This window comes from Salmo trutta, unplaced genomic scaffold, assembly GCF_901001165.1.
Source record: "Salmo trutta unplaced genomic scaffold, fSalTru1.1, whole genome shotgun sequence".
Taxonomy (NCBI): Eukaryota; Metazoa; Chordata; class Actinopteri; order Salmoniformes; family Salmonidae; genus Salmo; species Salmo trutta.
Genome location: NW_021822718.1, coordinates 39968 through 67602, shown reverse-complemented (window position 1 = coordinate 67602; position 27635 = coordinate 39968). Strand labels below are relative to the sequence as shown.

The following is a 27635-nucleotide window of genomic DNA, read 5'->3' as shown; positions in this document are numbered from 1 at the left end:
CTCTGGTCTATAGTAGTGCACTATATAGGGAATAGGGTGCCATAGGGCTCTGGTCTATAGTAGTGCACTATATAGGGAATAGGGTGCCATTGGGCTCTGGTCTATAGTAGTGCACTATATAGGGAATAGGGCTCTGGTCTATAGTAGTGCACTATATAGGGAATAGGGTGCCATTGGGCTCTGGTCTATAGTAGTGCACTATATAGGGAATAGGGTGCCATTGGGCTCTGGTCTAAAGTAGTGCACTATATAGGGAATAGGGTGCCATTGGGCTCTGGTCTATAGTAGTGCACTATATAGGGAATAGGGTGCCATTGGGCTCTGGTCTAAAGTAGTGCACTATATAGGGAATAGGGCTCTGGTCTATAGTAGTGCACTATATAGGGAATAGGGCTCTGGTCTATAGTAGTGCACTATATAGGGAATAGGGCTCTGGTCTATAGTAGTGCACTATATAGGGAATAGGGCTCTGGTCTATAGTAGTGCACTATATAGGGAATAGGGCTCTGGTCTATAGTAGTGCACTATATAGGGAATAGGGCTCTGGTCTATAGTAGTGCACTATATAGGGAATAGGGCTCTGGTCTATAGTAGTGCACTATATAGGGAATAGGGCTCTGGTCTATAGTAGTGCACTATATAGGGAATAGGGTGCCATTGGGCTCTGGTCTATAGTAGTGCACTATATAGGGAATAGGGTGCCATTGGGCTCTGGTCTATAGTAGTGCACTATATAGGGAATAGGGTGCCATTGGGCTCTGGTCTATAGTAGTGCACTATATAGGGAATAGGGCTCTGGTCTATAGTAGTGCACTATATAGGGAATAGGGCTCTGGTCTATAGTAGTGCACTATATAGGGAATAGGGCTCTGGTCTATAGTAGTGCACTATATAGGGAATAGGGCTCTGGTCTATAGTAGTACACTATATAGGGAATAGGGCTCTGGTCTATAGTAGTACACTATATAGGGAATAGGGCTCTGGTCTATAGTAGTGCACTATATAGGGAATAGGGCTCTGGTCTATAGTAGTACCACTATATAGGGAATAGGGCCCTGGTCTATAGTAGTGCACTATATAGGGAATAGGGCTCTGGTCTATAGTAGTGCACTATATAGGGAATAGGGCTCTGGTCTAAAGTAGTACACTATATAGGGAATAGGGCTCTGGTCTATAGTAGTGCACTATATAGGGAATAGGGCTCTGGTCTATAGTAGTGCACTATATAGGGAATAGGGCTCTGGTCTATAGTAGTGCACTATATAGGGAATAGGGCTCTGGTCTATAGTAGTGCACTATATAGGGAATAGGGCTCTGGTCTATAGTAGTGCACTATATAGGGAATAGGGCTCTGGTCTATAGTAGTGCACTATATAGGGAATAGGGCTCTGGTCTATAGTAGTGCACTATATAGGGAATAGGGCTCTGGTCTATAGTAGTACACTATATAGGGAATAGGGCTCTGGTCTATAGTAGTACACTATATAGGGAATAGGGCTCTGGTCTATAGTAGTACACTATATAGGGAATAGGGCTCTGGTCTATAGTAGTGCACTATATAGGGAATAGGGTGCCATAGGGCTCTGGTCTATAGTAGTGCACTATATAGGGAATAGGGCTCTGGTCTATAGTAGTGCACTATGTAGGGAATAGGGTGCCAGTTGGGTCAAATTGAGGTGTTGATGTTGGTCACTACTCACCTGGAGAGAGAGGTAGGACGTCGACGGGTCGAGGAGACAGAGAGGGAGAAGACACTACACCTGGAGAGAGAGGTAGGACGTCGACGGGTCGAGGAGACAGAGAGGGAGAAGACACTACACCTGGAGAGAGAGGTAGGACGTTAAGGAGACAGCGAGGGAGAGGACACTACACCTGGAGAGAGAGGTAGGACGTTAAGGAGACAGCGAGGGAGAGGACACTACACCTGGAGAGAGAGGTAGGACGTCGACGGGTCGAGGAGACAGAGAGGGAGAAGACACTACACCTGGAGAGAGAGGTAGGACGTTAAGGAGACAGCGAGGGAGAGGACACTACACCTGGAGAGAGAGGTAGGACGTTAAGGAGACAGCGAGGGGAGAAGACACTACATCTGGAGAGAGAGGTAGGACGTCGACGGGTCGAGGAGACAGAGAGGGAGAAGACACTACACCTGGAGAGAGAGGTAGGACGTTAAGGAGACAGCGAGGGAGAGGACACTACACCTGGAGAGAGAGGTAGGACGTCGACGGGTCGAGGAGACAGAGAGGGAGAAGACACTACACCTGGAGAGAGAGGTAGGACGTTAAGGAGACAGCGAGGGAGAGGACACTACACCTGGAGAGAGAGGTAGGACGTTAAGGAGACAGCGAGGGGAGAAGACACTACATCTGGAGAGAGAGGTAGGACGTCGACGGGTCGAGGAGACAGAGAGGGAGAAGACACTACACCTGGAGAGAGAGGTAGGACGTTAAGGAGACAGCGAGGGAGAGGACACTACACCTGGAGAGAGAGGTAGGACGTTAAGGAGACAGCGAGGGGAGAAGACACTACATCTGGAGAGAGAGGTAGGACGTCGACGGGTCGAGGAGACAGAGAGGGAGAAGACACTGCAAGGACATAGTACGTCAGGTAACACACCCAGACACACAGACCCACAGACACACAGACCCACAGACACACAGACCCACAGACACACAGACCCACAGACCCACAGACACACAGACCCACAGACACACAGACACACAGACACACAGACCCACAGACCCACAGACCCATGGACACACATATTCCTCCACTGTTGGAGCTAGAAACAGAAGCATTTTGCTCCACTGTTGGAGCTAGAAACAGAAGCATTTTGCTCCACTGTTGGAGCTAGAAACAGAAGCATTTTGCTCCACTGTAAGAGCTAGAAACAGAAGCATTTTGCTCCACTGTTGGAGCTAGAAACAGAAGCATTTTGCTCCACTGTTGGAGCTAGAAACAGAAGCATTTTGCTCCACTGTAGGAGCTAGAAACAGAAGCATTTTGCTCCACTGTTGGAGCTAGAAACAGAAGCATTTTGCTCCACTGTAGGAGCTAGAAACAGAAGCGTTTTGCTCCACTGTTGGAGCAAGAAACAGAAACATTTTTTGTTGCCCTTGTGATAACATCTGCTAAACTTTGTACGCTACCAATGAACTTTGATTTGATTCATGGACACACACACACACACACACACACACACACTCACTCAGTATGTAGGTGGGCGGTCTTGAGAAGCTGAAAACAGGAGCTTGAACCAGCTGCAGCTCTGAGCCATCTGTAAGGACACAGAGCAAAGGTTACACACTCTCTCACACACACACACACACACACACACACACACACACACACACACACTCCCTCTCACACACACTCTCTCTCTCACACACACACCCACACACACACACACTCTCCCTCACACACACTCTCCCTCACACACACTCTCCCTCACACACACACACACACACACACACACACACACACACACTCCCTCTCATACACACTCTCTCTCTCACACACACACCCACACACACACACACACACACACACACACACACACATGGACCAACAACAACAAAAAATTCTCAAAAGAAAAATCTCCATTGAAAGTGCATTATGAGTCCAGCATGACTCTTCATTTGTGTCTGGGAAACCAGCCTATTACATCATCACACACTTACTGCTACACGAAGAGACGAAAGTAGCAGTCCCAAACCCAGGAATGTAAAGGAGAGAGGGAGCGATCTGGAGAAGTCTGGCAGGAGGAAGAGGAGGAGGAGGAGGAGGAGGAGAGAGAGTCACGGCCGAGAGGGGAGGAGAGCCAGCACCACCTAGAGAGAACACACACAAAAAAAATAACCAATCAGTTTGATTTATTCAGTTCCATTTTAAAAACAAGCCTTGATCATCAATACCTAAATTACAGGTTAGGCTGAATCACTTCTAAATCCCCGTTCCCTTTACCAGTCTCTCAGCCACACTACCTCCCTGTTGAGGAACTGAAGACAAGACTGCCTTTTAACTGAGCTGTAAACTTCTGTCCAATCCTCTTTCTCCCAGAACTGTGCACTCGTTCACTCTCCCTTGAAGAGAGAGTCTACACTTCAGGGATAGGGGAGAGTGAAGGAGTCTACACTTCAGGGATAGGGGAGAGTGAAGGAGTCTACACTTCAGGGATAGGGGAGAAGGTAGAAACAGAGTTGGTTCTAGGCCTTACCTCTGATGGGAGAATCTGTCTGAGTCTCTCTCTTCATCAGTCCGTCAACAGGTTCTGTCGCTCTCCTCTTCCTCTGTCCGTCACCAGGTTCTGTCTCTCTCCTCTTCGCTCTCTTCCTCTGTCCGTCACCAGGTTCTGTCTCTCTCCTCTTCCTCTGTCCGTCACCAGGTTCTGTCTCTCTCCTCTTCCTCTGTCCGTCACCAGGTTCTGTCTCTCTCTTCCTCTGCCCGTCACCAGGTTCTGTCTCTCTCCTCTTCCTCTGTCCGTCACCAGGTTCTGTCTCTCTCCTCTTCCTCTGTCCGTCACCAGGTTCTGTCTCTCTCCTCTTCCTCTGTCCGTCACCAGGTTCTGTCTCTCTCCTCTTCCTCTGTCCGTCACCAGGTTCTGTCTCTCTCTTCCTCTGCCCGTCACCAGGTTCTGTCTCTCTCCTCTTCCTCTGTCCGTCACCAGGTTCTGTTAGGGACAACATCACACAGGACACTGTTGTTTCAATCACCTGTTGTTGACGTCATACTCTATATCAGACCGGCCGTTGTGAGGGCAGGCTTCTGCTACGGCCAAGCAGCAACACAGCTTATTTAAGTCTTTAATAAGCCAAGCAGCAACACAGCTTATTTAAGTCTTTAATAAGTCGAGCAACAACACAGCTTATTTAAGTCTTTAATAAGCCAAGCAGCAACACAGCTTATTTAAGTCTTTAATAAGTCAAGCAGCAACAACAGCTTATTTAAGTCTTTAATAAGCCAAGCAACAACACAGCTTATTTAAGTCTTTAATAAGCCAAGCAGCAACACAGCTTATTTAAGTGGTTAATAAGCCAAGCAGCAACAAAGCTTATTTAAGTCTTTAATAAGTCGAGCAACAACACAGCTTATTTAAGTCTTTAATAAGCCAAGCAGAAACACAGCTTATTTAAGTCTTTAATAAGTCAAGCAGCAACAACAGCTTATTTAAGTCTTTAATAAGTCGAGCAGCAACACAGCTTATTTAAGTCTTTAATAAGCCGAGCAGCAACACAGCTTATTTAAGTCTTTAATAAGTCAAGCAGCAACACAGCTTATTTAAGTCTTTAATAAGTCAAGCAGCAACACAGCTTATTTAAGTCTTTAATAAGTCAAGCAGCAACACAGCTTATTTAAGTCTTTAATAAGTCAAGCAGCAACAACACATCTTATTTAAGTCTTTAATAAGCCAAGCAGCAACACAGCTCATTTAAGTCTTTAATAAGTCGAGCAGCAACACAGCTTATTTAAGTCTTTAATAAGCCAAGCAGCAACACAGCTTATTTAAGTCTTTAATAAGTCAAGCAGCAACAACAGCTTATTTAAGTCTTTAATAAGCCAAGCAACAACACAGCTTATTTAAGTCTTTAATAAGCCAAGCAGCAACACAGCTTATTTAAGTGGTTAATAAGCCAAGCAGCAACAAAGCTTATTTAAGTCTTTAATAAGTCGAGCAACAACACAGCTCATTTAAGTCTTTAATAAGCCAAGCAGCAACACAGCTTATTTAAGTCTTTAATAAGTCAAGCAGCAACAACAGCTTATTTAAGTCTTTAATAAGCCAAGCAGAAACACAGCTTATTTAAGTCTTTAATAAGTCAAGCAGCAACAACAGCTTATTTAAGTCTTTAATAAGTCGAGCAGCAACACAGCTTATTTAAGTCTTTAATAAGCCGAGCAGCAACACAGCTTATTTAAGTCTTTAATAAGTCAAGCAGCAACACAGCTTATTTAAGTCTTTAATAAGTCAAGCAGCAACACAGCTTATTTAAGTCTTTAATAAGTCAAGCAGCAACACAGCTTATTTAAGTCTTTAATAAGTCAAGCAGCAACAACACATCTTATTTAAGTCTTTAATAAGCCAAGCAGCAACACAGCTCATTTAAGTCTTTAATAAGTCGAGCAGCAACACAGCTTATTTAAGTCTTTAATAAGCCAAGCAGCAACACAGCTTATTTAAGTCTTTAATAAGTCAAGCAGCAACACAGCTCATTTAAGTCTTTAATAAGTCAAGCAGCAACACAGCTTATTTAAGTCTTTAATAAGTCGAGCAGCAACACAGCTTATTTAAGTATTTAATAAGTCAAGCAGCAACAACACAGCATATTTAAGTCTTTAATAAGCCAAGCAGCAACACAGCTTATTTAAGTCTTTAATAAGTCAAGCAGCAACACAGCTTATTTAAGTCTTTAATAAGTCAAGCAGCAACAACAGCTTATTTAAGTCTTTAATAAGCCAAGCAGCAACACAGCTCATTTAAGTCTTTAATAAGTCGAGCAGCAACACAGCTTATTTAAGTCTTTAATAAGCCAAGCAGCAACACAGCTTATTTAAGTCTTTAATAAGTCAAGCAGCAACACAGCTCATTTAAGTCTTTAATAAGTCAAGCAGCAACACAGCTTATTTAAGTCTTTAATAAGTCGAGCAGCAACAACACAGCTTATTTAAGTCTTTAATAAGCCACGGCGTGTTACCTCTCCTTATCTTGCAGTTCTGTTTCTGGCTGCCTGGCTCGGCCACAGCTGTCGGTATGGCAACCTCACCTACACACCACACCACAACAAACAGAGGAAGTGAGAGAGTTGGCAGAGTGACTCTGGGACCTGGCATCACCGGGTATAGAAACGCAACCACTAGAACAGACAGACGGCATCACCGGGTATAGAAACGCAACCACTAGAACAGACAGACGGCATCACCGGGTATAGAAACACAACCACTAGAACAGACAGACGGCATCACCGGGTATAGAAACACAACCACTAGAACGGACAGACGGCATCATAGAAACACAGCGACTAGAAGCACCTGTTCTAAACTCCTTACCAGTCTGTATGTCCACATTGAAGTCCAGATCAAACACCGCATCTGAAACAGGGGATAGTTGTCAATCAGCCAGTTACGATGTTTATGTGCAGTGTTTTGTGTGTGTGTGTGTGTGTGTGTGTGTGTGTGTGTGTGTGTGTGTGTGTGTGTGTGTGTGTGTGTGTAACTTACCATTGAAGTCAAACTGAAAATCCCAGAGTTCCCCGAGAAAATCCTCGACTTCCAGGTCTAATTCTGAGAAACAGGAAGAAAACAGTCAAACAGCCAATCACCTTCCCTGGCTGTGACTAAACAGCCAATCACCTTCCCTGGCTGTGACTAAACAGCCAATCACCTTCCCTGACTGTGACTAAACAGCCAATCACCTTCCCTGGCTGTGACTAAACAGCCAATCACCTTCCCTGGCTGTGACTAAACAGCCAATCACCTTCCCTGACTGTGACTAAACAGCCAATCACCTTCCCTGGCTGTGACTAAACAGCCAATCACCTTCCCTGGCTGTGACTAAACAGCCAATCACCTTCCCTGGCTGTGACTTAACAGCCAATCACCTTCCCTGGCTGTGCCTCACCAGGAAGTGAAGTAATATTATAACAACAATTATACCCGTTCCCTCATGAGGGAGAACCCGGAAAAACACGTTTCCAAGGTGAGCAGGACTATTATTGAGAAAGGGAGACAGGGAACCGGGAGACAGAAAGGTGGACTTCTCAGGAGGAATGGAGAGGAAAGAGGAATATTGGGACAGGGAGACAGGGAGACAGGGAGACAGGGGGACAGGGAGACAGGGAGACAGGGAGATGGACTTCCCAGGAGGAATGGAGAGGAAAGAGGAATATTGGGACAGGGAGACAGGAGGACAGGGAGACAGGGAGACAGGGGGACAGGGGGACAGGGAGACAGGGGGGACAGGGAGACAGGGGGACAGGGAGACAGGGAGACAGGGAGGAATGGAGACAGGGTACAGGGAGACAGGGAGGAATGGAGACAGGGAGACAGAGGGACAGGGAGACAGGGGGACAGGGAGACAGGGGGACAGGGGGACAGGGAGACAGGGGGACAGGGAGACAGGGAGACAGGGGGACAGGGGGACAGGGAGACAGGGGGACAGGGAGACAGGGGGACAGGGAGACAGGGAGACAGGGAGGAATGGAGACAGGGTACAGGGAGACAGGGAGGAATGGAGACAGGGAGACAGAGGGACAGGGAGACAGGGGGACAGGGAGACAGGGGGACAGGGGGACAGGGAGACAGGGGGACAGGGAGACAGGGAGACAGGGAGGAATGGAGACAGGGTACAGGGAGACAGGGAGACAGGGGGACAGGGAGACAGGGAGACAGGGGGACAGGGAGACAGGGAGACAGGGGGACAGGGGGACAGGGAGACAGGGAGACAGGGAAACAGGGAGGAATGGAGACAGGGTACAGGGAGACAGGGAGACAGGGAGGAATGGAGACAGGGGGACAGGGAGACAGGGAGGAATGGGGACAGGGAGACAGGGGGACAGGGGGACAGGGAGACAGGGAGACAGGGAGACAGGGGCACAGGGGGACAGGGGGACAGGGAGACAGGGGGACAGGGAGACAGGGAGACAGGGGGACAGGGGGACAGGGAGACAGGGAGGAATGGAGACAGGGTACAGGGAGACAGGGAGGAATGGAGACAGGGAGACAGGGGGACAGGGAGACAGGGGGACAGGGAGACAGGGGGACAGGGAGACAGGGAGACAGGGAGGAATGGAGACAGGGTACAGGGAGACAGGGAGACAGGGGGACAGGGAGACAGGGGGACAGGGGGACAGGGAGACAGGGGGACAGGGAGACAGGGAGACAGGGGGACAGGGGGACAGGGAGACAGGGAAACAGGGAGGAATGGAGACAGGGTACAGGGAGACAGGGAGACAGGGAGGAATGGAGACAGGGGGACAGGGAGACGGGGAGGAATGGGGACAGGGAGACAGGGGGACAGGGAGACAGGGAGACAGGGAGACAGGGGGACAGGGAGACAGGGGGACAGGGAGACAGGGAGACAGGGGGACAGGGAGACAGGGAGACAGGGAGGAATGGAGACAGGGTACAGGGAGACAGGGAGACAGGGAGGAATGGAGACAGGGGGACAGGGAGACAGGGAGGAATGGGGACAGGGAGACAGGGGGACAGGGAGACAGGGAGACAGGGGGACAGGGAGACAGGGAGACAGGGGGACAGGGGGACAGGGAGACAGGGGGACAGGGAGACAGGGGGACAGGGGGACAGGGAGACAGGGAAACAGGGAGGAATGGAGACAGGGTACAGGGAGAAAGGGAGACAGGGAGGAATGGAGACAGGGGGACAGGGAGACGGGGAGGAATGGGGACAGGGAGACAGGGGGACAGGGAGACAGGGGGACAGGGAGACAGGGAGACAGGGGGACAGGGGGACAGGGAGACAGGGGGACAGGGAGACAGGGAGACAGGGGGACAGGGGGACAGGGAGACAGGGAGACAGGGAGACAGGGGGACAGGGAGACAGGGAGACAGGGGGACAGGGGGACAGGGAGACAGGGAGGAATGGAGACAGGGTACAGGGAGACAGGGAGGAATGGAGACAGGGAGACAGGGGGACAGGGAGACAGGGGGACAGGGAGACAGGGGGACAGGGAGACAGGGAGACAGGGAGACAGGGAGACAGGGGCACAGGGGGACAGGGGGACAGGGAGACAGGGGGACAGGGAGACAGGGAGACAGGGGGACAGGGGGACAGGGAGACAGGGAGGAATGGAGACAGGGTACAGGGAGACAGGGAGGAATGGAGACAGGGAGACAGGGGGACAGGGAGACAGGGGGACAGGGAGACAGGGGGACAGGGAGACAGGGAGACAGGGAGGAATGGAGACAGGGTACAGGGAGACAGGGAGACAGGGGGACAGGGAGACAGGGGGACAGGGGGACAGGGAGACAGGGGGGACAGGGAGACAGGAGACAGGGGGACAGGGGGACAGGGAGACAGGGAAACAGGGAGGAATGGAGACAGGGGGACAGGGAGACAGGGAGGAGACAGGAGGAATGGAGACAGGGGGACAGGGAGACGGGGAGGAATGGGGACAGGGAGACAGGGGGACAGGGAGACAGGGAGACAGGGGCACAGGGGGACAGGGGGACAGGGAGACAGGGGGACAGGGAGACAGGGAGACAGGGGGACAGGGGGACAGGGAGACAGGGAGGAATGGAGACAGGGTACAGGGAGACAGGGAGACAGGGGGACAGGGAGACAGGGGGGACAGGGAGACAGGGGGACAGGGAGACAGGGAGACAGGGGGACAGGGAGACAGGGAGACAGGGAGACAGGGAGGAATGGAGACAGGGTACAGGGAGACAGGGGGACAGGGAGACAGGGAGACAGGGGGACAGGGAGACAGGGAGACAGGGAGACAGGGAGGAATGGAGACAGGGTACAGGGAGACAGGGAGGAATGGGGACAGGGAGACAGGGGGACAGGGAGACAGGGAGACAGGGGGACAGGGAGACAGGGAGACAGGGGGACAGGGGGACAGGGAGACAGGGGGACAGGGAGACAGGGAGACAGGGGGACAGGGGGGACAGGGAGACAGGGAGACAGGGAGACTGGGAGGAATGGAGACAGGGTACAGGGAGACAGGGAGACAGGGAGGAATGGAGACAGGGGGACAGGGAGACAGGGAGGAATGGGAACAGGGAGACAGGGGGACAGGGAGACAGGGGGACAGGGAGACAGGGAGACAGGGGGACAGGGAGACAGGGGGACAGGGGGACAGGGAGGAAGGGAGACAGGGCGACAGGGAGACAGGGGGACAGGGAGACAGGGGGACAGGGGGCCAGGGAGACAGGGAGACAGGGAGACAGGGGGACAGGGAGACAGGGAGACAGGAAGACAGGGGAACAGGGGGACAGGGAGACAGGGAGACAGGGGGACAGGGAGACAGGGAGACAGGGGGACAGGGAGACAGGGGGACAGGGGAACAGGGGTACAGGGGGACAGGGGGACAGGGGGTGTTACGGTGCAGAGTTATGAGGGACTAACGTTCCTCTAATGAATCCCTGTCCCTTCATCAACTCTATGTCCTGTATAGAAGAACAGTTCCCTTTATAGAACAGTGTGTGTGTGTGTGTGTGTGTGTGTGTGTGTGTGTGTGTGTGTGTGTGTGTGTGTGTGTGTGTGTGTGTGTGTGTGTGTGTGTGTGTGTGTGTGTGTGTGTGTGTGTGTGTGAGAGAGAGAGAGATATCCATACGGAACTAAAAGTTTCTAAACATTGTCCTTTGTATAACAGTGTTATGTTGCACGGTTACCTGAGCACTATAACTACCAAGGTAACTTTAGTCAATTCTCGAGTTAAATTCAGGATAACCGGTACCACAAAAGTAGTACACCATTTAGCCAGGTAAATGTCTATGGCAACGAATCCTTCAGAACTAACCTGCTCTGGGGGCAGGCTAACAGGGCTAACCGAGCTAACAGGGCTAACAGAGCTAACAGAGCTAACAGGGCTAACAGGGCTAACAGAGCTAACAGAGCTAACAGGGCTAACAGGGCTAACAGAGCTAACAGGGCTAACAGGGCTAACAGGGCTAACAGAGCTAACAGGGCTAACAGAGCTAACAGGGCTAACAGGGCTAACATGGCTAGCAGGGCTAACTCCATTAATCCTGAATCAAATCAAATCAAATTTTATTGATCACAGGTCAACAGGGCTAACAGGGGTGACAGAGCTAACAGAGCTAACAGGGCTAACAGGGCTAACAGAGCTAACAGGGCTAGCAGGGGTGACAGAGCTAACAGAGCTAACAGGGCTAACAGGGCTAACAGAGCTAACAGGGCTAACAGGGCTAACAGAGCTAACAGGGCTAACAGGGCTAACAGGGCTAACAGAGCTAACAGAGCTAACAGGGCTAACAGAGCTAACAGAGCTAACAGGGCTAACAAGGCTAACATGGCTAGCAGGGCTAACTCCATTAATCCTGAATCAAATCAAATACAATTTTATAGGTCACATACACCTGTATAGCAGATGCTATTGCAGGTGTAGCTAAACGCTTGTGTTTCTAGCTCCGACACTGCAGTAATATCTAACAAGTAATATCTGCCAGTTTCTATAACTTATACCCAATACACACACATCTAAAGTAAAGGAATGGAATTAAGAATATATAAATATATGGACGAGCAACGTCAGAGCGGCTAAGATACAGTAGAATAGTATAGAATACAGTATATACATATGAGATGAGTAATACATACAGATACAGTAGAATAGTATAGAATACAGTATATACATATGAGATGAGTAATACATACAGATACAGTAGAATAGTATAGAATACAGTATATACATATGAGATGAGTAATACATAGACTAAGATACAGTAGAATAGTGTAGAATACAGTATATACACATGAGATGAGTAATACATAGACAGATACAGTAGAATAGGATAGAATACAGTATATACATATGAGATGAGTAATACATAGACTGTACTTATACTGTATGTAATAACACAAAACTATTTCTGGGCAAACAACAATTTAATAACACATTAAAAAAAACGTAAAAAAATAACGCAAAGTTTCCTAAGAGCTAGAAGCGAGGCAACCCTCTCTGTCGGTCGCCGTGGTAATCCTCTGAATGAAGTGTCTGTACTGCAAGCCGAGGACCAATGGCAGCGCAGTATAACTTAACTCAGCTTTACATAACGTCTACCACAGACGGACCATTTGCATGAGGAACTAACATAGCCTGCTATCAACTGTATCTCTGTAGATCAGTGTTTAGTCCAGGGTAACTATATCTCTGTGTTAGTCCAGGGTAACTATATCTCTGTGTTAGTCCAGGGTAACTATATCTCTGTGTTAGTCCAGGGTAACTATATCTCTATAGAACAGTGTTAGTCCAGGGTAACTATATCTCTATAGAACAGTGTTAGTCCAGGGTAACTATATCTCTATAGAACAGTGTTTAGTCCAGGGTAACTATATCTCTGTGTTAGTCCAGGGTAACTATATCTCAGTGTTAGTCCAGGGTAACTATATCTCTGTGTTAGTCCAGGGTAACTATATCTCTATAGAACAGTGTTAGTCCAGGGTAACTATATCTCTGTGTTAGTCCAGGGTAACTATATCTCTGTGTTAGTCCAGGGTAACTATATCTCTATAGAACAGTGTTAGTCCAGGGTAACTATATCTCTATAGAACAGTGTTAATCCAGGGTAACTATATCTCTGTGTTAGTCCAGGGTAACTATATCTCTATAGAACAGTGTTTAGTCCAGGGTAACTATATCTCTATAGAACAGTGTTTAGTCCAGGGTAACTATATCTCTATAGAACAGTGTTTAGTCCAGGGTAACTATATCTCTGTGTTAGTCCAGGGTAACTATATCTCAGTGTTAGTCCAGGGTAACTATATCTCTATAGAACAGTGTTAGTCCAGGGTAACTATATCTCTATAGAACAGTGTTAGTCCAGGGTAACTATATCTCTATAGAACAGTGTTAGTCCAGGGTAACTATATCTCTATAGAACAGTGTTAATCCAGGGTAACTATATCTCTATAGAACAGTGTTTAGTCCAGGGTAACTATATCTCTATAGAACAGTGTTAGTCCAGGGTAACTATATCTCTGTGTTAGTCCAGGGTAACTATATCTCTGTGTTAGTCCAGGGTAACTATATCTCTATAGAACAGTGTTTAGTCCAGGGTAACTATATCTCTATAGAACAGTGTTAGTCCAGGGTAACTATCTCTCTATAGAACAGTGTTAGTCCAGGGTAACTATATCTCTATAGAACAGTGTTAGTCCAGGGTAACTATATCTCAGTGTTAGTCCAGTGTAACTATATCTCTGTGTTAGTCCAGGGTAACTATATCTCTATATCTCTGTGTTTATCCAGGGTAACTATATCTCTATAGAACAGTGTTTAGTCCAGGGTAACTATATCTCTATAGAACAGTGGTAGTCCAGGGTAACTATATCTCTATAGAACAGTGTTAGTCCAGGGTAACTATATCTCTGTGTTAGTCCAGGGTAACTATATCTCTATAGAACAGTGTTAGTCCAGGGTAACTATATCTCTGTGTTAGTCCAGGGTAACTATATCTCTGTGTTAGTCCAGGGTAACTATATCTCAGTGTTAGTCCAGGGTAACTATATCTCAGTGTTAGTCCAGGGTAACTATATCTCTATAGAACAGTGTTAGTCCAGGGTAACTATATCTCAGTGTTAGTCCAGGGTAACTATATCTCTATAGAACAGTGTTAGTCCAGGGTAACTATATCTCTATAGAACAGTGTTAGTCCAGGGTAACTATATCTCTGTGTTAGTCCAGGGTAACTATATCTCTGTGTTAGTCCAGGGTAACTATATCTCAGTGTTAGTCCAGGGTAACTATATCTCTATAGAACAGTGTTAGTCCAGGGTAACTATATCTCTATAGAACAGTGTTAGTCCAGGGTAACTATATCTCTGTGTTAGTCCAGGGTAACTATATCTCTACAGAACAGTGTTTAGTCCAGGGTAACTATCTCTCTATAGAACAGTGTTAGTCAAGGGTAACTATATCTCTGTGTTAGTCCAGGGTAACTATATCTCTGTGTTAGTCCAGGGTAACTATATCTCTATAGAACAGTGTTAGTCCAGGGTAACTATATCTCTGTGTTAGTCCAGGGTAACTATATCTCTGTGTTAGTCCAGGGTAACTATATCTCTATAGAACAGTATTAAGTCCAGGGTTACCTGGCAGAAAGTCTTCAACCTCAGGTGTAGGGGAGGGGAGCAGATCCATAATGTCCACATCCTGCATCCTGGCACCTGTTGACCAAATAACATTGGATCACCATATATTACATCTATTGTATACAGTAATCATGTGCCTATGAACTAGATTTGTGCTGTTAACACGGATGTGGTGTGCCCTCGGAGAGGAAGTCCACTGTGTGCAGCTCAACCTGCACTAGCATAAATAACATGAGAATGTCTACTACTTCTGATAAGTTTCCCAGTAAAACAATGAAAACAAAAAACCATCACAGAAAAGTGCTCATAAATATCCCACGTTAACATATGTAGCTTAAGAAACAAGTTTCACGAAATGAATAATTTACTAGTAACAGATGACATTTATATTCCGACTATGTCTGAAACACACTTAGATAATACCTTTGATGATACAGTGGAAGCAATACATAGTTATAACATCTACAGAAAAGACAGGAATTCCAATGGTGGAGGTGTGGCTGTTTATATTCAGAACCACATTCCTGTAAAGCTTAGAGAGGATCTCATGTTAAATACTGTTGAAGTAATATGGCTACAGGTTCATCTGCTTCACCTAAAGCCCCATTCTGGTGGGAAGCTGCTATAGACCACCAAGTGTTAACAGTCATTATCTGGATAACATGTGTGATTATGCTTGATAATGTATGTGATATCAACAGAGAGGTACAGTACCTGTCAAAAGTTTGGACACACACCTACATAATCCAGGGTTTTTCTTAATTTGTACTATTTTTTACTATATTGTAGAATAATAGTGAAGACATCAAAACTATGAAATAACACATATGGAATCATGTAGTAACCATAAAAGTGTTTTAAAAAAAAAACATAATATATTTTAAGATTTGAGATTCTTCAAAATAGCTACCCTTTGCCTTGATAACAGCTTTGCACACTCTTGGCATTCTCTCAACCAGCTTCATGAGGTAGTCACCTGGAATGTATATATAGTAGCCATATCTAGGAAAACCAAAGTTCCAAAGGCTGGGTCTAATATAGTGTATAAGAGGTCATACAATACATTTTGTAGTGATTCCTATGTTGTTGATGTAAATAATATTTGTTGAGTCCGTGGTGTGTAATGAGGAGGAACCAGACGCTGCACTTGACACATTTAATGAAATTGCTGATCCCAGTTACTAATAAGCATTCACCCATTAAGAAAATGACATGTAAAAACTGTTAAATCCCCGTGGATTGATGAAGGAATTGAAAAAATGGTATGGTTTGAGAAGGACGAGGCAAAAGGAATGGAAAATAAGTCTGGCTGTACAACCGATGGGCAAATGTACTGCAAGTTGAGAAATCATGTGACTAAACTGAATAAAAAGAAGAAGAAACGACACTATGAAACACTTCCCTGTTGGCTCAGTTGGTAGAGCAGGGTGTTTGCAACGCCAGCATGGTGTTTACAACGCCAGGGTGGTGGGTTCGATTCCCACGGGGGGCCAGTATGATTTTTTTTTTTTTTTATAAAAAAATTGATGAAATGGATGCATTCACTACTGTAAGTCGCTCTGGATAAGAGCGTCTGCTAAATGACTAAAATGTAAAATGTAAATAAATGACATAAAGAATGATAGTAAAAAAAACTTTGCAGCACCTTCAATGTAAGTTTGGGCAAAAAGGCAAACTCAGCTCCTTCATTCATTGAATCAGATGGCTCATTCATTATAAAAACCGACTGATATTGCCAAATACCTCAAGGATTTGTTTTACCATTGGCAAGATAAGCAAACTTAGGTATGACATGCCAGCAACAAACGCTGACACTACACATCCAAGTATATCTGACCATATTATGACAGACAGGAAGTGTACTTTTGAATTCCGTAAAGTCAGTGTGGAATAGGTTAACAAATTATTAAGGTGTTGGGTTATGGTCTCTCCACTAGCATCAGGACCTCTCAATAAGGATGTTGGGTTATGGTCTCTCCACTAGCATCAGGACCTCTCAATAAGGATGTTGGGTTATGGTCTCTCCACTAGGGACCTCTCAATAAGGATGTTGGGTTATGGTCTCTCCACTAGGGACCTCTCAATAAGGATGTTGGGTTATGGTCTCTCCACTAGGCATCAGGACCTCTCAATAAGGATGTTGGGTTATGGTCTCTCCACTAGCATCAGGACCTCTCAATAAGGATGTTGGGTTATGGTCTCTCCACTAGCATCAGGACCTCTCAATAAGGTGTCTAGGTGTTTTTTATTTTTATTTATCCTTTATTTATACAGGTTTTTTCTCATTGAGATAACATCTCTTTTCCAAGAGAGACCTGATCCAATAGCAGCAAGGGGAACAACGTTTCAGTCAAAACAACTTACATTACACTAACACAACATTAAACAACACTATAAACACACATACAATACAACAACAACAAAACATTTTTACGTTAAAAAACACGAAAGTCTTGACAAAAAAAAAAAAAAACAGCTGTCCTAAAAACAATTACACTCCTCTATGATATATACATCGATCAAGTGTTTAAACTCCACCAACAAAACAAGATCGTCACATTTTTAAAATGTTCAGGAGAGAATTCCAGGACCACGGAGCTGAGGAACTAAAACTATTTCTACCATGACCTGTTCTAATTCTTGGTACTGTTAGAAACAAATCAGAAATGGGACCGTTAATTGATATTTATTTACTGACCTGATTAAAAAAAGAATAGAGATAAAATGGCATTTTTCCCCTCAGTGTTTACCAGTGTTTACCAGTGTTTACCGGTGTTTACCGGTGTTTACCAGTGTTTACCAGTGTTTACCAGTGTTTACCGGTGTTTACCAGTGTTTACCAGTGTTTACCAGTGTTTACCAGTGTTTACCGGTGTTTACCAGTGTTTACCGGTGTTTACCAGTGTTTACCAGTGTTTACCAGTGTTTACCCGTGTTTACCGGTGTTTACCAGTGTTTACCAGCGTTTACCGGTGTTTACCAGTGTTTACCGGTGTTTACCGGTGTTTACCAGTGTTTACCAGTGTTTACCAGTGTTTAAACCTACGCAAGGTCAATGACGACCAGGCAACAGCGCTGTAGAGATCACAATGATGTGTTAGACGTTTTGGATCTGTAATGAACCTGAGGGCTGCATGATGCACTGAATCAAGTGCTCTCAGGGTAGTGGTTGAGGCCTGCATATATATAACATCTGTCACGTCCTGGCCAGTCTAAGGGTTAATTGGTATTGTAGTTTGGTCAGGACGTGGCAGAGGGTATTAGTTTTATGGTATTCGGGGTGGTGTGTTTGTTGTAGGGGATTTGATTTGTGTATTCCGGGGTTTTTGGGCACTGTTCCTTGTTATGTATGTCTATGATTGATCTAGCTGTTGTACGTCTATGTTTGGGTTCATTGGGGTTGGGACTCTCAATTGAAGGCAGGTGTTGTCCATTTGCCTTTGATTGAGAGTCCCATATATTAGGGTGTGTTTGTATGTGTCTTTTGTGGGGAATTGTTGTGAGCACTGCGTTTGTTTGAGCCTGCCACACTGTTGCCGTTGTGAGTATTGTTTGTTGTTTTGTTTTTCTCAAGTGGATACCTTACATGTTTTTATCAGTAATAAACATGAGTGTCCACAATCCCGCTGCATTTTGGTCCTCCTTTCCTCAACACGACAAAGAACGTGACAACATCACTACAATCTAAAACTGCCAGTAATGTACAGTCGTGGCCAAAAGTTTTGAGAATGACACAAATATTAATTTTCACAAATTTTGCTGCCTCTCGTGTCTTTAGATATTTTTGTCAGATGTTACTATGGAATACTGAAGTATAATTACAAGCATTTCATAAGTGTCAAATGCTTTTATTGACAATTACATGAAGTTGATGCAAAGAGTCAATATTTGCAGTGTTGACCCTTCTTTTTCAAGACCTCTGCAATCCACCCTGGCATGCTGTCAATTAACTTCTGGGCCACATCCTGACTGATGGCAGCCCATTCTTGCAAAATCAATGCTTGGAGTTTGTCAGAATTTGTGGGTTTTTGTTTGTCTACCCGCCTCTTGATGATTGACCACAATTTCTCAATGGGATTAAGGTCTGGGGAGTTTCCTGGCCATGGACCCAAAATATCGATGTTTTGTTCCCCGAGCTACTTAGTTATCACTTTTGCCTTATGGCAAAGTGATCCATCATGCTGGAAAAGGCATTGTTCGTCACCAAACTGTTCCTGGATGGTTGGGAGAAGTTGCTCTCGCAGGATGTGTTGGTACCATTCTTTATTCTTAAGCAAAATTGTGAGTGAGCCCACTCCCTTGGCTGAGAAGCAACCCCACACATGAATGGTCTCAGGATGCTTTACTGTTGGCATGACACAGGACTGATGGTAGCGCTCACCTTGTCTTCTCCGGACAAGCTTTTTTTCCGGATGCCCCAAACAATCGGAAAGGGGATTCATCAGAGAAAATGACTTTACCCCAGTCCTCAGCAGTCCAATCCCTGTACCTTTTGCAGAATATCAGTCTGTCCCTGATGTTTTTCCTGGAGAGAAGTGGCTTCTTTGCTTCCCTTCTTGACACCAGGCCATCCTTCAAAAGTCTTCGCCTCACTGTGCGTGCAGATGCACTCACACCTGCCTGCTGCCATTCCTGAGCAAGCTCTGTACCGGTGGTGCCCCGATCCCGCAGCTGAATCAAATTTAGGAGACGGTCCTGGCACTTGCTGGACTTTCTTGGGCACCCTGAAGCCTTCTTCACAACAATTGAACCGCTCTTCTTGAAGTTCTTGATGATCCGAAAAATGGTTGATTTAGGTGCAATCTTACTGGCAGCAATATCCTTGCCTGTGAAGCCCTTTTGTGCAAAGCAATGATGACGGCATGTGTTTCCTTGCAGGTAACCATGGTTGACTGAGGAAGAACAATGATTCCAAGCACCACCCTCCTTTTGAAGCTTCCAGTCTGTTATTTGAACTCAATCAGCATGACAGAGTGATCTCCAGCCTTGTCCTCATCAACACTCACACCCAGTGTTAACGAGAGAATCACTGACATGATGTCAGCTGGTCCTTTTGTGGCAGGGCTGAAATGCAGTGGAAATGTTTTTTGGGGGGGATTCAGTTCCATTTGCATGGCAAAGAGAGACTTTGCAATTAATTGCAATTCATCTGATCACTCTTCATAACATTCTGGAGTATATCCAAATTGCCATCATACAAACTGAGGCAGCAGACTTTGTGATAATTAATATTTGTGTCATTCTCAAAACGTTTTGGCTACGACTATACATCGTGCCAGCTCCTTCCTGGTCTCAAAAGAAAAACAAGCCTTACGCCGGTAATAAAAAACCTATTCTCAGCAATGAGCTTCCTTATCAAGTTCTCTACAGGCACAGTGAATCTCAGTTTATCATCAACCCACACACACCCAAATATTTGTACACTTTCACTTGCTCTATAGTACGTCCAGCCAATGTAGCAATGACATGATCGGTAACATACCTGGCATTTGAAAATACCATTGCATTTTGTTTTTTCCCTGAATTTAGAACCAGCTTTAAAAATCATACAGATTCTGTTTGTATGATGTTAAATGCTCTTTGGGCATTTTCATAAGCTGAAGGTAAACTACTATCAATATCATCTACATAAAAATGAACATCCATTGTTTCAATAAGATCCCCCCCCCCCCCCCCCAAATGTTGTTTATATACAAAATGAACAACAAAATAGAACCTTTGCGTAACACCTGAGTACAACTCTATGGACTCAGATTTTACAACCATCCGCCATTAAAAGTAAGACTTGATTGGTAATTTATAAACCAAACCTAGAGCACGACCAGTCATTCCACAACATTTTAACCTTTACAATAACACGGTGTCGAATGCTTTCGACAAATCATTAAAAACGAGACACACAATGTAGCTTCTCATCAAGAACACAGTAAATGTAATTTAAAACCTTCAGTGTTGCTGAAAACAGTGCTGTGGTCATACCTAAAACCTGATTGCATTCCATTTTAAATAATTGTTTTTCTTGGAAGTAGGTCTTTAGAACTGCCTACTAACGAAGGACTCCAGTACCTTTGACAAGTACAGACGATTTTGATATGGGTCGATAGTTGTCAAGTAGCGAAGGATCTCCAGCTTTCAGGAGAGGCAGTACAAAAGCAGATTTCCATAATGTGGGGATATCAAGGGTTGGTTCCTTTAACCAACTACAGAATTTTTCAAGCTACAACATTCTATAACAGCCATGTTAGAACCCCATTAACACTACAACATTCTATAACAGCCATGTTAGAACCCCATTAACACTACAACATTCTATAACAGCCATGTTAGAACCCCATTAACATGACACTACAACATTCTATAACAGCCATGTTAGAACCCCATTAACACTACAACATTCTATAACAGCCATGTTAGAACCCCATTAACACTACAACATTATATAACAGCCATGTTAGAACCCCATTAACATGACACTACAACATTCTATAGCAGCCATCTTAGAACCCCATTAACACTACAACATTATATAACAGCCATGTTAGAACCCCATTAACACTACAACATTCTATAACAGCCATGTTAGAACCCCATTAACATGACACTACAACGTTCTATAACAGCCATGTTAGAACCCCATTAACACTACAACATTCTATAACAGCCATGTTAGAACCCCATTAACACTACAACATTCTATAACAGCCATGTTAGAACCCCATTAACATGACACTACAACGTTCTATAACAGCCATGTTAGAACCCCATTAACACTACAACATTCTATAACAGCCATGTTAGAACCCCATTAACACTACAACATTCTAGAACAGCCATGTTAGAACCCCATTAACACTACAACATTCTATAACAGCCATGTTAGAACCCCATTAACATGACACTACAACATTCTATAACAGCCATGTTAGAACCCCATTAACACTACAACATTCTATAACAGCCATGTTAGAACCCCATTAACATGACACTACAACATTCTATAACAGCCATGTTAGAACCCCATTAACACTACAACATTCTATAACAGCCATGTTAGAACCCCATTAACATGACACTACAACATTCTATAACAGCCATGTTAGAACCCCATTAACATGACACTACAACATTCTATAACAGCCATGTTAGAACCCCATTAACACTACAACATTCTATAACAGCCATGTTAGAACCCCATTAACACTACAACATTATATAACAGCCATGTTAGAACCCCATTAACACTACAACATTCTATAACAGCCATGTTAGAACCCCATTAACACTACAACATTCTATAACAGCCATGTTAGAACCCCATTAACATGACACTACAACGTTCTATAACAGCCATGTTAGAACCCCATTAACACTACAACATTCTATAACAGCCATGTTAGAACCCCATTAACACTACAACATTCTAGAACAGCCATGTTAGAACCCCATTAACACTACAACATTCTATAACAGCCATGTTAGAACCCCATTAACATGACACTACAACATTCTATAACAGCCATGTTAGAACCCCATTAACACTACAACATTCTATAACAGCCATGTTAGAACCCCATTAACATGACACTACAACATTCTATAACAGCCATGTTAGAACCCCATTAACACTACAACATTCTATAACAGCCATGTTAGAACCCCATTAACACTACAACATTCTATAGCAGCCATGTTAGAACCCCATTAACACTACAACATTCTATAACAGCCATGTTAGAACCCCATTAACATGACACTACAACATTCTATAACAGCCATGTTAGAACCCCATTAAAATGACAATACAACATTCTATAACAGCCATGTTAGAACCCCATTAACATGACACTACAACATTCTATATCAGCCATGTTAGAACCCCATTAACACTAAAACATTCTATAACAGCCATGTTAGAACCCCATTAACACTACAACATTCTATAACAGCCATGTTAGAACCCCATTAACATGACACTACAACATTCTATAACAGCCATGTTAGAACCCCATTAACATGACACTACAACATTCTATAACAGCCATGTTAGAACCCCATTAACACTACAACATTCTATAACAGCCATGTTAGAACCCCATTAACACTACAACATTATATAACAGCCATGTTAGAACCCCATTAACACTACAACATTCTATAACAGCCATGTTAGAACCCCATTAACATGACACTACAACATTCTATAACAGCCATGTTAGAACCCCATTAACACTACAACATTCTATAACAGCCATGTTAGAACCCCATTAACATGACACTACAACATTCTATAACAGCCATGTTAGAACCCCATTAACACTACAACATTCTATAACAGCCATGTTAGAACCCCATTAACACTACAACATTCTATAGCAGCCATGTTAGAACCCCATTAACACTACAACATTCTATAACAGCCATGTTAGAACCCCATTAACATGACACTACAACATTCTATAACAGCCATGTTAGAACCCCATTAAAATGACAATACAACATTCTATAACAGCCATGTTAGAACCCCATTAACATGACACTACAACATTCTATATCAGCCATGTTAGAACCCCATTAACACTAAAACATTCTATAACAGCCATGTTAGAACCCCATTAACACTACAACATTCTATAACAGCCATGTTAGAACCCCATTAACATGACACTACAACATTCTATAACAGCCATGTTAGAACCCCATTAACATGACACTACAACATTCTATAACAGCCATGTTAGAACCCCATTAACACTACAACATTCTATAACAGCCATGTTAGAACCCCATTAACATGACACTACAACATTCTATAACAGCCATGTTAGAACCCCATTAACATGACACTACAACATTCTATAACAGCCATGTTAGAACCCCATTAACATGACACTACAACATTCTAGAACAGCCATGTTAGAACCCCATTAACATGACACTACAACATTCTATAACAGCCATGTTAGAACCCCATTAACATGATATGGGTAATATTTAATATTTAAATAATGCTATGTAACTATCCTCCAGAGTGGCGAAGCGGTCTGGGGCATCACTACAGACCCTGGTTCGATCCCAGGCTGCATCACACTTGACCAGGAGTCCCATAGGGTGGCGCACAATTCGCCCAGGATCGTTCGGGTTTGGGGAGGGTTTGGCCGGGGTAGGCCGTCATTGTAAAATAATAATTTATTCTTAACTGAAATTGCCTCGTTAAATAAAATAAAGTAAATAAATAAAAACAGAAATTCTAGAATTTTTAACAATATTCAACATTGTCAATATTTGTCCGATCTCTCTAAAGATAATTTCTCTGGTCCAAAGCTGAAACAGACTGGTCTTACACTATAACTAATATATTGGGTTTCAGCAGGGACCCAGAGCATCTAGATTGTACCCACATCCTGTATGGGGGGGGTGACAGTTGAGAAGTTCATCTATTTTTTTGCCATGTCGAGAATTATATTAAAACAGATCAGAAAATAAAGTATGGGCTAATTAATGACCTCCACGTTTTTTCCCCCTCCCCCACGTGTCACAGTTGTATTGTTCTGTTAAACATGTGGGGGCGGTGTGGGGGGGTGGCGGACATGATACAAGTCCTATAATATAACAATAAAATGCCAAACACAAATTAAACATTACAGAAGTTAGATTTCAACACACAGTATTATTCCATCTGAATAACAGAACTGAGAACAGCGCTTACAGGGGGCCATAGAAGACACCCGGGTTATTCACTTCTCTCGTTGCTGGCTGGAATCCCCCCCCAACCCCAAATCACCCACCACATGCAATCATTCACAAACAAAATACGGCGAAATTAAATTGATTTACAAATATAAAAACAGTTAAAACTCTTAAATAAATAGTACAAAATAAGTGACATTTATTGTCTTTTCAATAAAATGTTTGTTTTTTTCACCATGCAGTGGAGATGGTATCGTTGCGTGCGTCGGATAAAATTATATTGAGGAGACCAGCAGAAAAATAACCCAAAAAATCTCACCTGTCTGGCGGGAATCGAGAGTCTCCATCCTCCCTCGGGTTAAAAGGCAACAGCTTCCACTATATGATCCGTGTCCAAATGCATTAAGCTATAGCTGTCCTTGAATGCTCCGTGCACTTTGTGGTCGTTTGTTGTGCGTCTGTGTGTGTTCGCGACGTACCCAGGGCATCCATTCACTTTTACTTTCGATAGGAATCTCATTGTGCGTCTGTTCTCTACTCTCCCTCTCTCTCTCTACCTCTCTCTCTCTCTCTTTCTCTCCCATTTCGTTTCCACTGATCTACAAACTTAAAAGACAAGTGCTTTCATCACTCAGACCAAGGCGTGTATGGCTCCAATTTGATAAAGGAGAGAGTGATGTAGACGTGGGGAACCCCACTAACGCCAAACTAACTATTGGTAATGTTGTTAAAGAGGTGATTATGTTGCAGGATAAGACAAGAGAGGAGCCTCCTGGACCTGAGGAACCTCTTTCTCTCCCTCCCTCTGATTTTTTTGGAAGAGGAAATGGGTGTTTGTTTGGCGTCAGTCTAGCTAGGAAAGTACCAGCCATACCAACCTGTCTATCCCTGTGGCCATATGCCATACCAGTCTGATAGGCACATACACACGCATGCGTAGACACAACATCAACAGATACCATCCATGCCACTTTGTTCACCATACCTTTATCTCTCTCCCCTCCCTCCACAGAAATGCCGCCACACCCCCCTCACCTCCCTCATTCCTTTCTCTGACATCGTAGTTAGCGTGGTAATACCCGTTTGGTTACCAGTTTGGTTACCAGTTTGGTTACCAGGCACTGAGATCATTTCATCAAACGAACGCCAGACGCGCAAAACACCACGCAAGTGTAGTCTAAGCTCAAACAGAGAACGTCACAAAACGACGCGGACGAAAGCCCTCCGGCATATTCCGACACGTTACGACCTGAAACATGTGAACACGACGTATCGTTCGTTCCGCCGCCATGCTGGGCAGTGTTTTAACCTGGTTCCTTGATCTGATATAGAAACTTTTCATCAAAGTAGACTATTTTTTTGTTTATTTTTTGTTGCATTGATAAACAAATATAATCTCCGCGACTGTTCAGATAATAAACCCCCCCCCAAAAAAACAAGAATCCATCGAAAAAAGGTATTTTGTTAAGAATAATTACTGATTACAGGCTATTGTTCAGTGGTAAAACCTGCTGTAGTCAACAGCGATGAGTAAGACTGTGGGAACATTGATTTCCTAAACTTTATGTTGTGTTATAGCCTAATTTTTTGTATTTTTATTTCATTATATATATATATAAAAAAACAAAGTTAATTCATATGCTATTAACCCACATAGGCAGTCGGCCTACAAGAGGGCCATTTAGGGCCTATAATTTCACACTTTGTTTGGTTTCCTGTACCTCAGTTGGTAGAGCATGGTGTGTGCAACACCAGGGTTGTGGGTTCGGTTTCCACGGGGGGCCAGCACAGAAAAACAAAAACATGTATGAAATGGATGCATTCACTAGTGTAAGTCTCTCTGGATAAGAGCGTCTGCTAAATGACTAAAATGTAAAATGTAAATGTTTCAGCAAAACGAGGCTACTGTTCAAAAACCTTTTTCAAATGATTAGGACTAAATGCTCAAGGAAAAATGGCATTGTTCAGTTTAATAAATTGTTCAAGGGCAAAGCAGCCTAATAGAACAGTGAATTTTCACAGAAGCATCCTGTTCAATAAGCCTACATTCGTCTCCTGTTCAATAGGCCTACATTAGTCTCCTGTTTAATAAGCCTACATTAGTCTCCTGTTCAATAGGCCTACATTAGTCTCCTGTTCAATAGGCCTACATTAGTCTCCTGTTCAATAAGCCTACATTAGTCTCCTGTTCAATAAGCCTACATTAGTCTCCTGTTCAATAGGCCTACATTAGTCTCCTGTTTAATAGGCCTACATTAGTCTCCTGTTCAATAAGCCTACATTAGTCTCCTGTTCAATAAGCCTACATTAGTCTCCTGTTCAATAGGCCTACATTAGTCTCTGTTCAATAGGCCTACATTAGTCTCCTGTTCAATAAGCCTACATTCATCTCCTGTTCAATAGGCCTATATTAGTCTCCTGTTCAACAGGCCTACATTAGTCTCTGTTCAATAGGCCTACATTAGTCTCCTGTTCAATAAGCCTACATTAGTCTCCTGTCCAATAAGCCTACATTAGTCTCCTGTTCAATAAGCCTACATTAGTCTCCTGTTCAATAGGCCTACATTAGTCTCCTGTTCAATAAGCCTACATTAGTCTCCTGTTCAATAAGCCTACATTAGTCTCCTGTTCAATAGGCAGGTCCTAATGACACAGTAGAAACAGGTTCAGTTACAGGTCCTAATAACACAGTAGAAACAGGTTCAGTTACAGGTCCTAATAACACAGTAGAAACAGGTTCAGTTACAGGTCCTAATGACACAGTAGAAACAGGTTCAGTTACAGGTCCTAATAACACAGTAGAAACAGGTTCAGTTACAGGTCCTAATAACACAGTAGAAACAGGTTCAGTTACAGGTCCTAATAACACAGTAGAAACAGGTTCAGTTACAGGTCCTAATAACACAGTAGAAACAGGTTCAGTTACAGGTCCTAATAACACAGTAGAAACAGGTTCAGTTACAGGTCCTAATAACACAGTAGAAACAGGTTCAGTTACAGGTCCTAATAACACAGTAGAAACAGAAACAGGTTCAGTTACAGGCCCTAATAACACAGTAGAAACAGGTTCAGTTACAGGCCCTAATAACACAGTAGAAACAGGTTCAGTTACAGGTCCTAATAACACAGTAGAAACAGGTTCAGTTACAGGTCCTAAT

At 44.2% G+C, this 27635-nt stretch overlaps 1 protein-coding gene across 1 annotated transcript in view; it reads right to left on the bottom strand.

Annotated features, from left to right (window-relative positions):
• The window catches only part of LOC115183986 (MHC class II transactivator), a 63812-nt gene extending 38412 nt beyond the window's left edge, over nt 1–25400 (bottom strand). Inside the window, exons 1-8 of the mRNA XM_029744972.1 lie at nt 24797–25400; nt 14791–14865; nt 7216–7278; nt 7045–7086; nt 6693–6761; nt 4217–4669; nt 3681–3830; nt 3209–3277 (exon numbers count right to left, since the gene is read on the bottom strand). Of these exons, the coding sequence (XP_029600832.1) occupies nt 3209–3277; nt 3681–3830; nt 4217–4669; nt 6693–6761; nt 7045–7086; nt 7216–7278; nt 14791–14865; nt 24797–24824 (949 nt within the window). The 5' untranslated portion in view covers nt 24825–25400. The remainder of the gene's footprint in view (nt 1–3208; nt 3278–3680; nt 3831–4216; nt 4670–6692; nt 6762–7044; nt 7087–7215; nt 7279–14790; nt 14866–24796) is intronic.
• Nucleotides 25401–27635: the final 2235 nt, after the last annotated feature.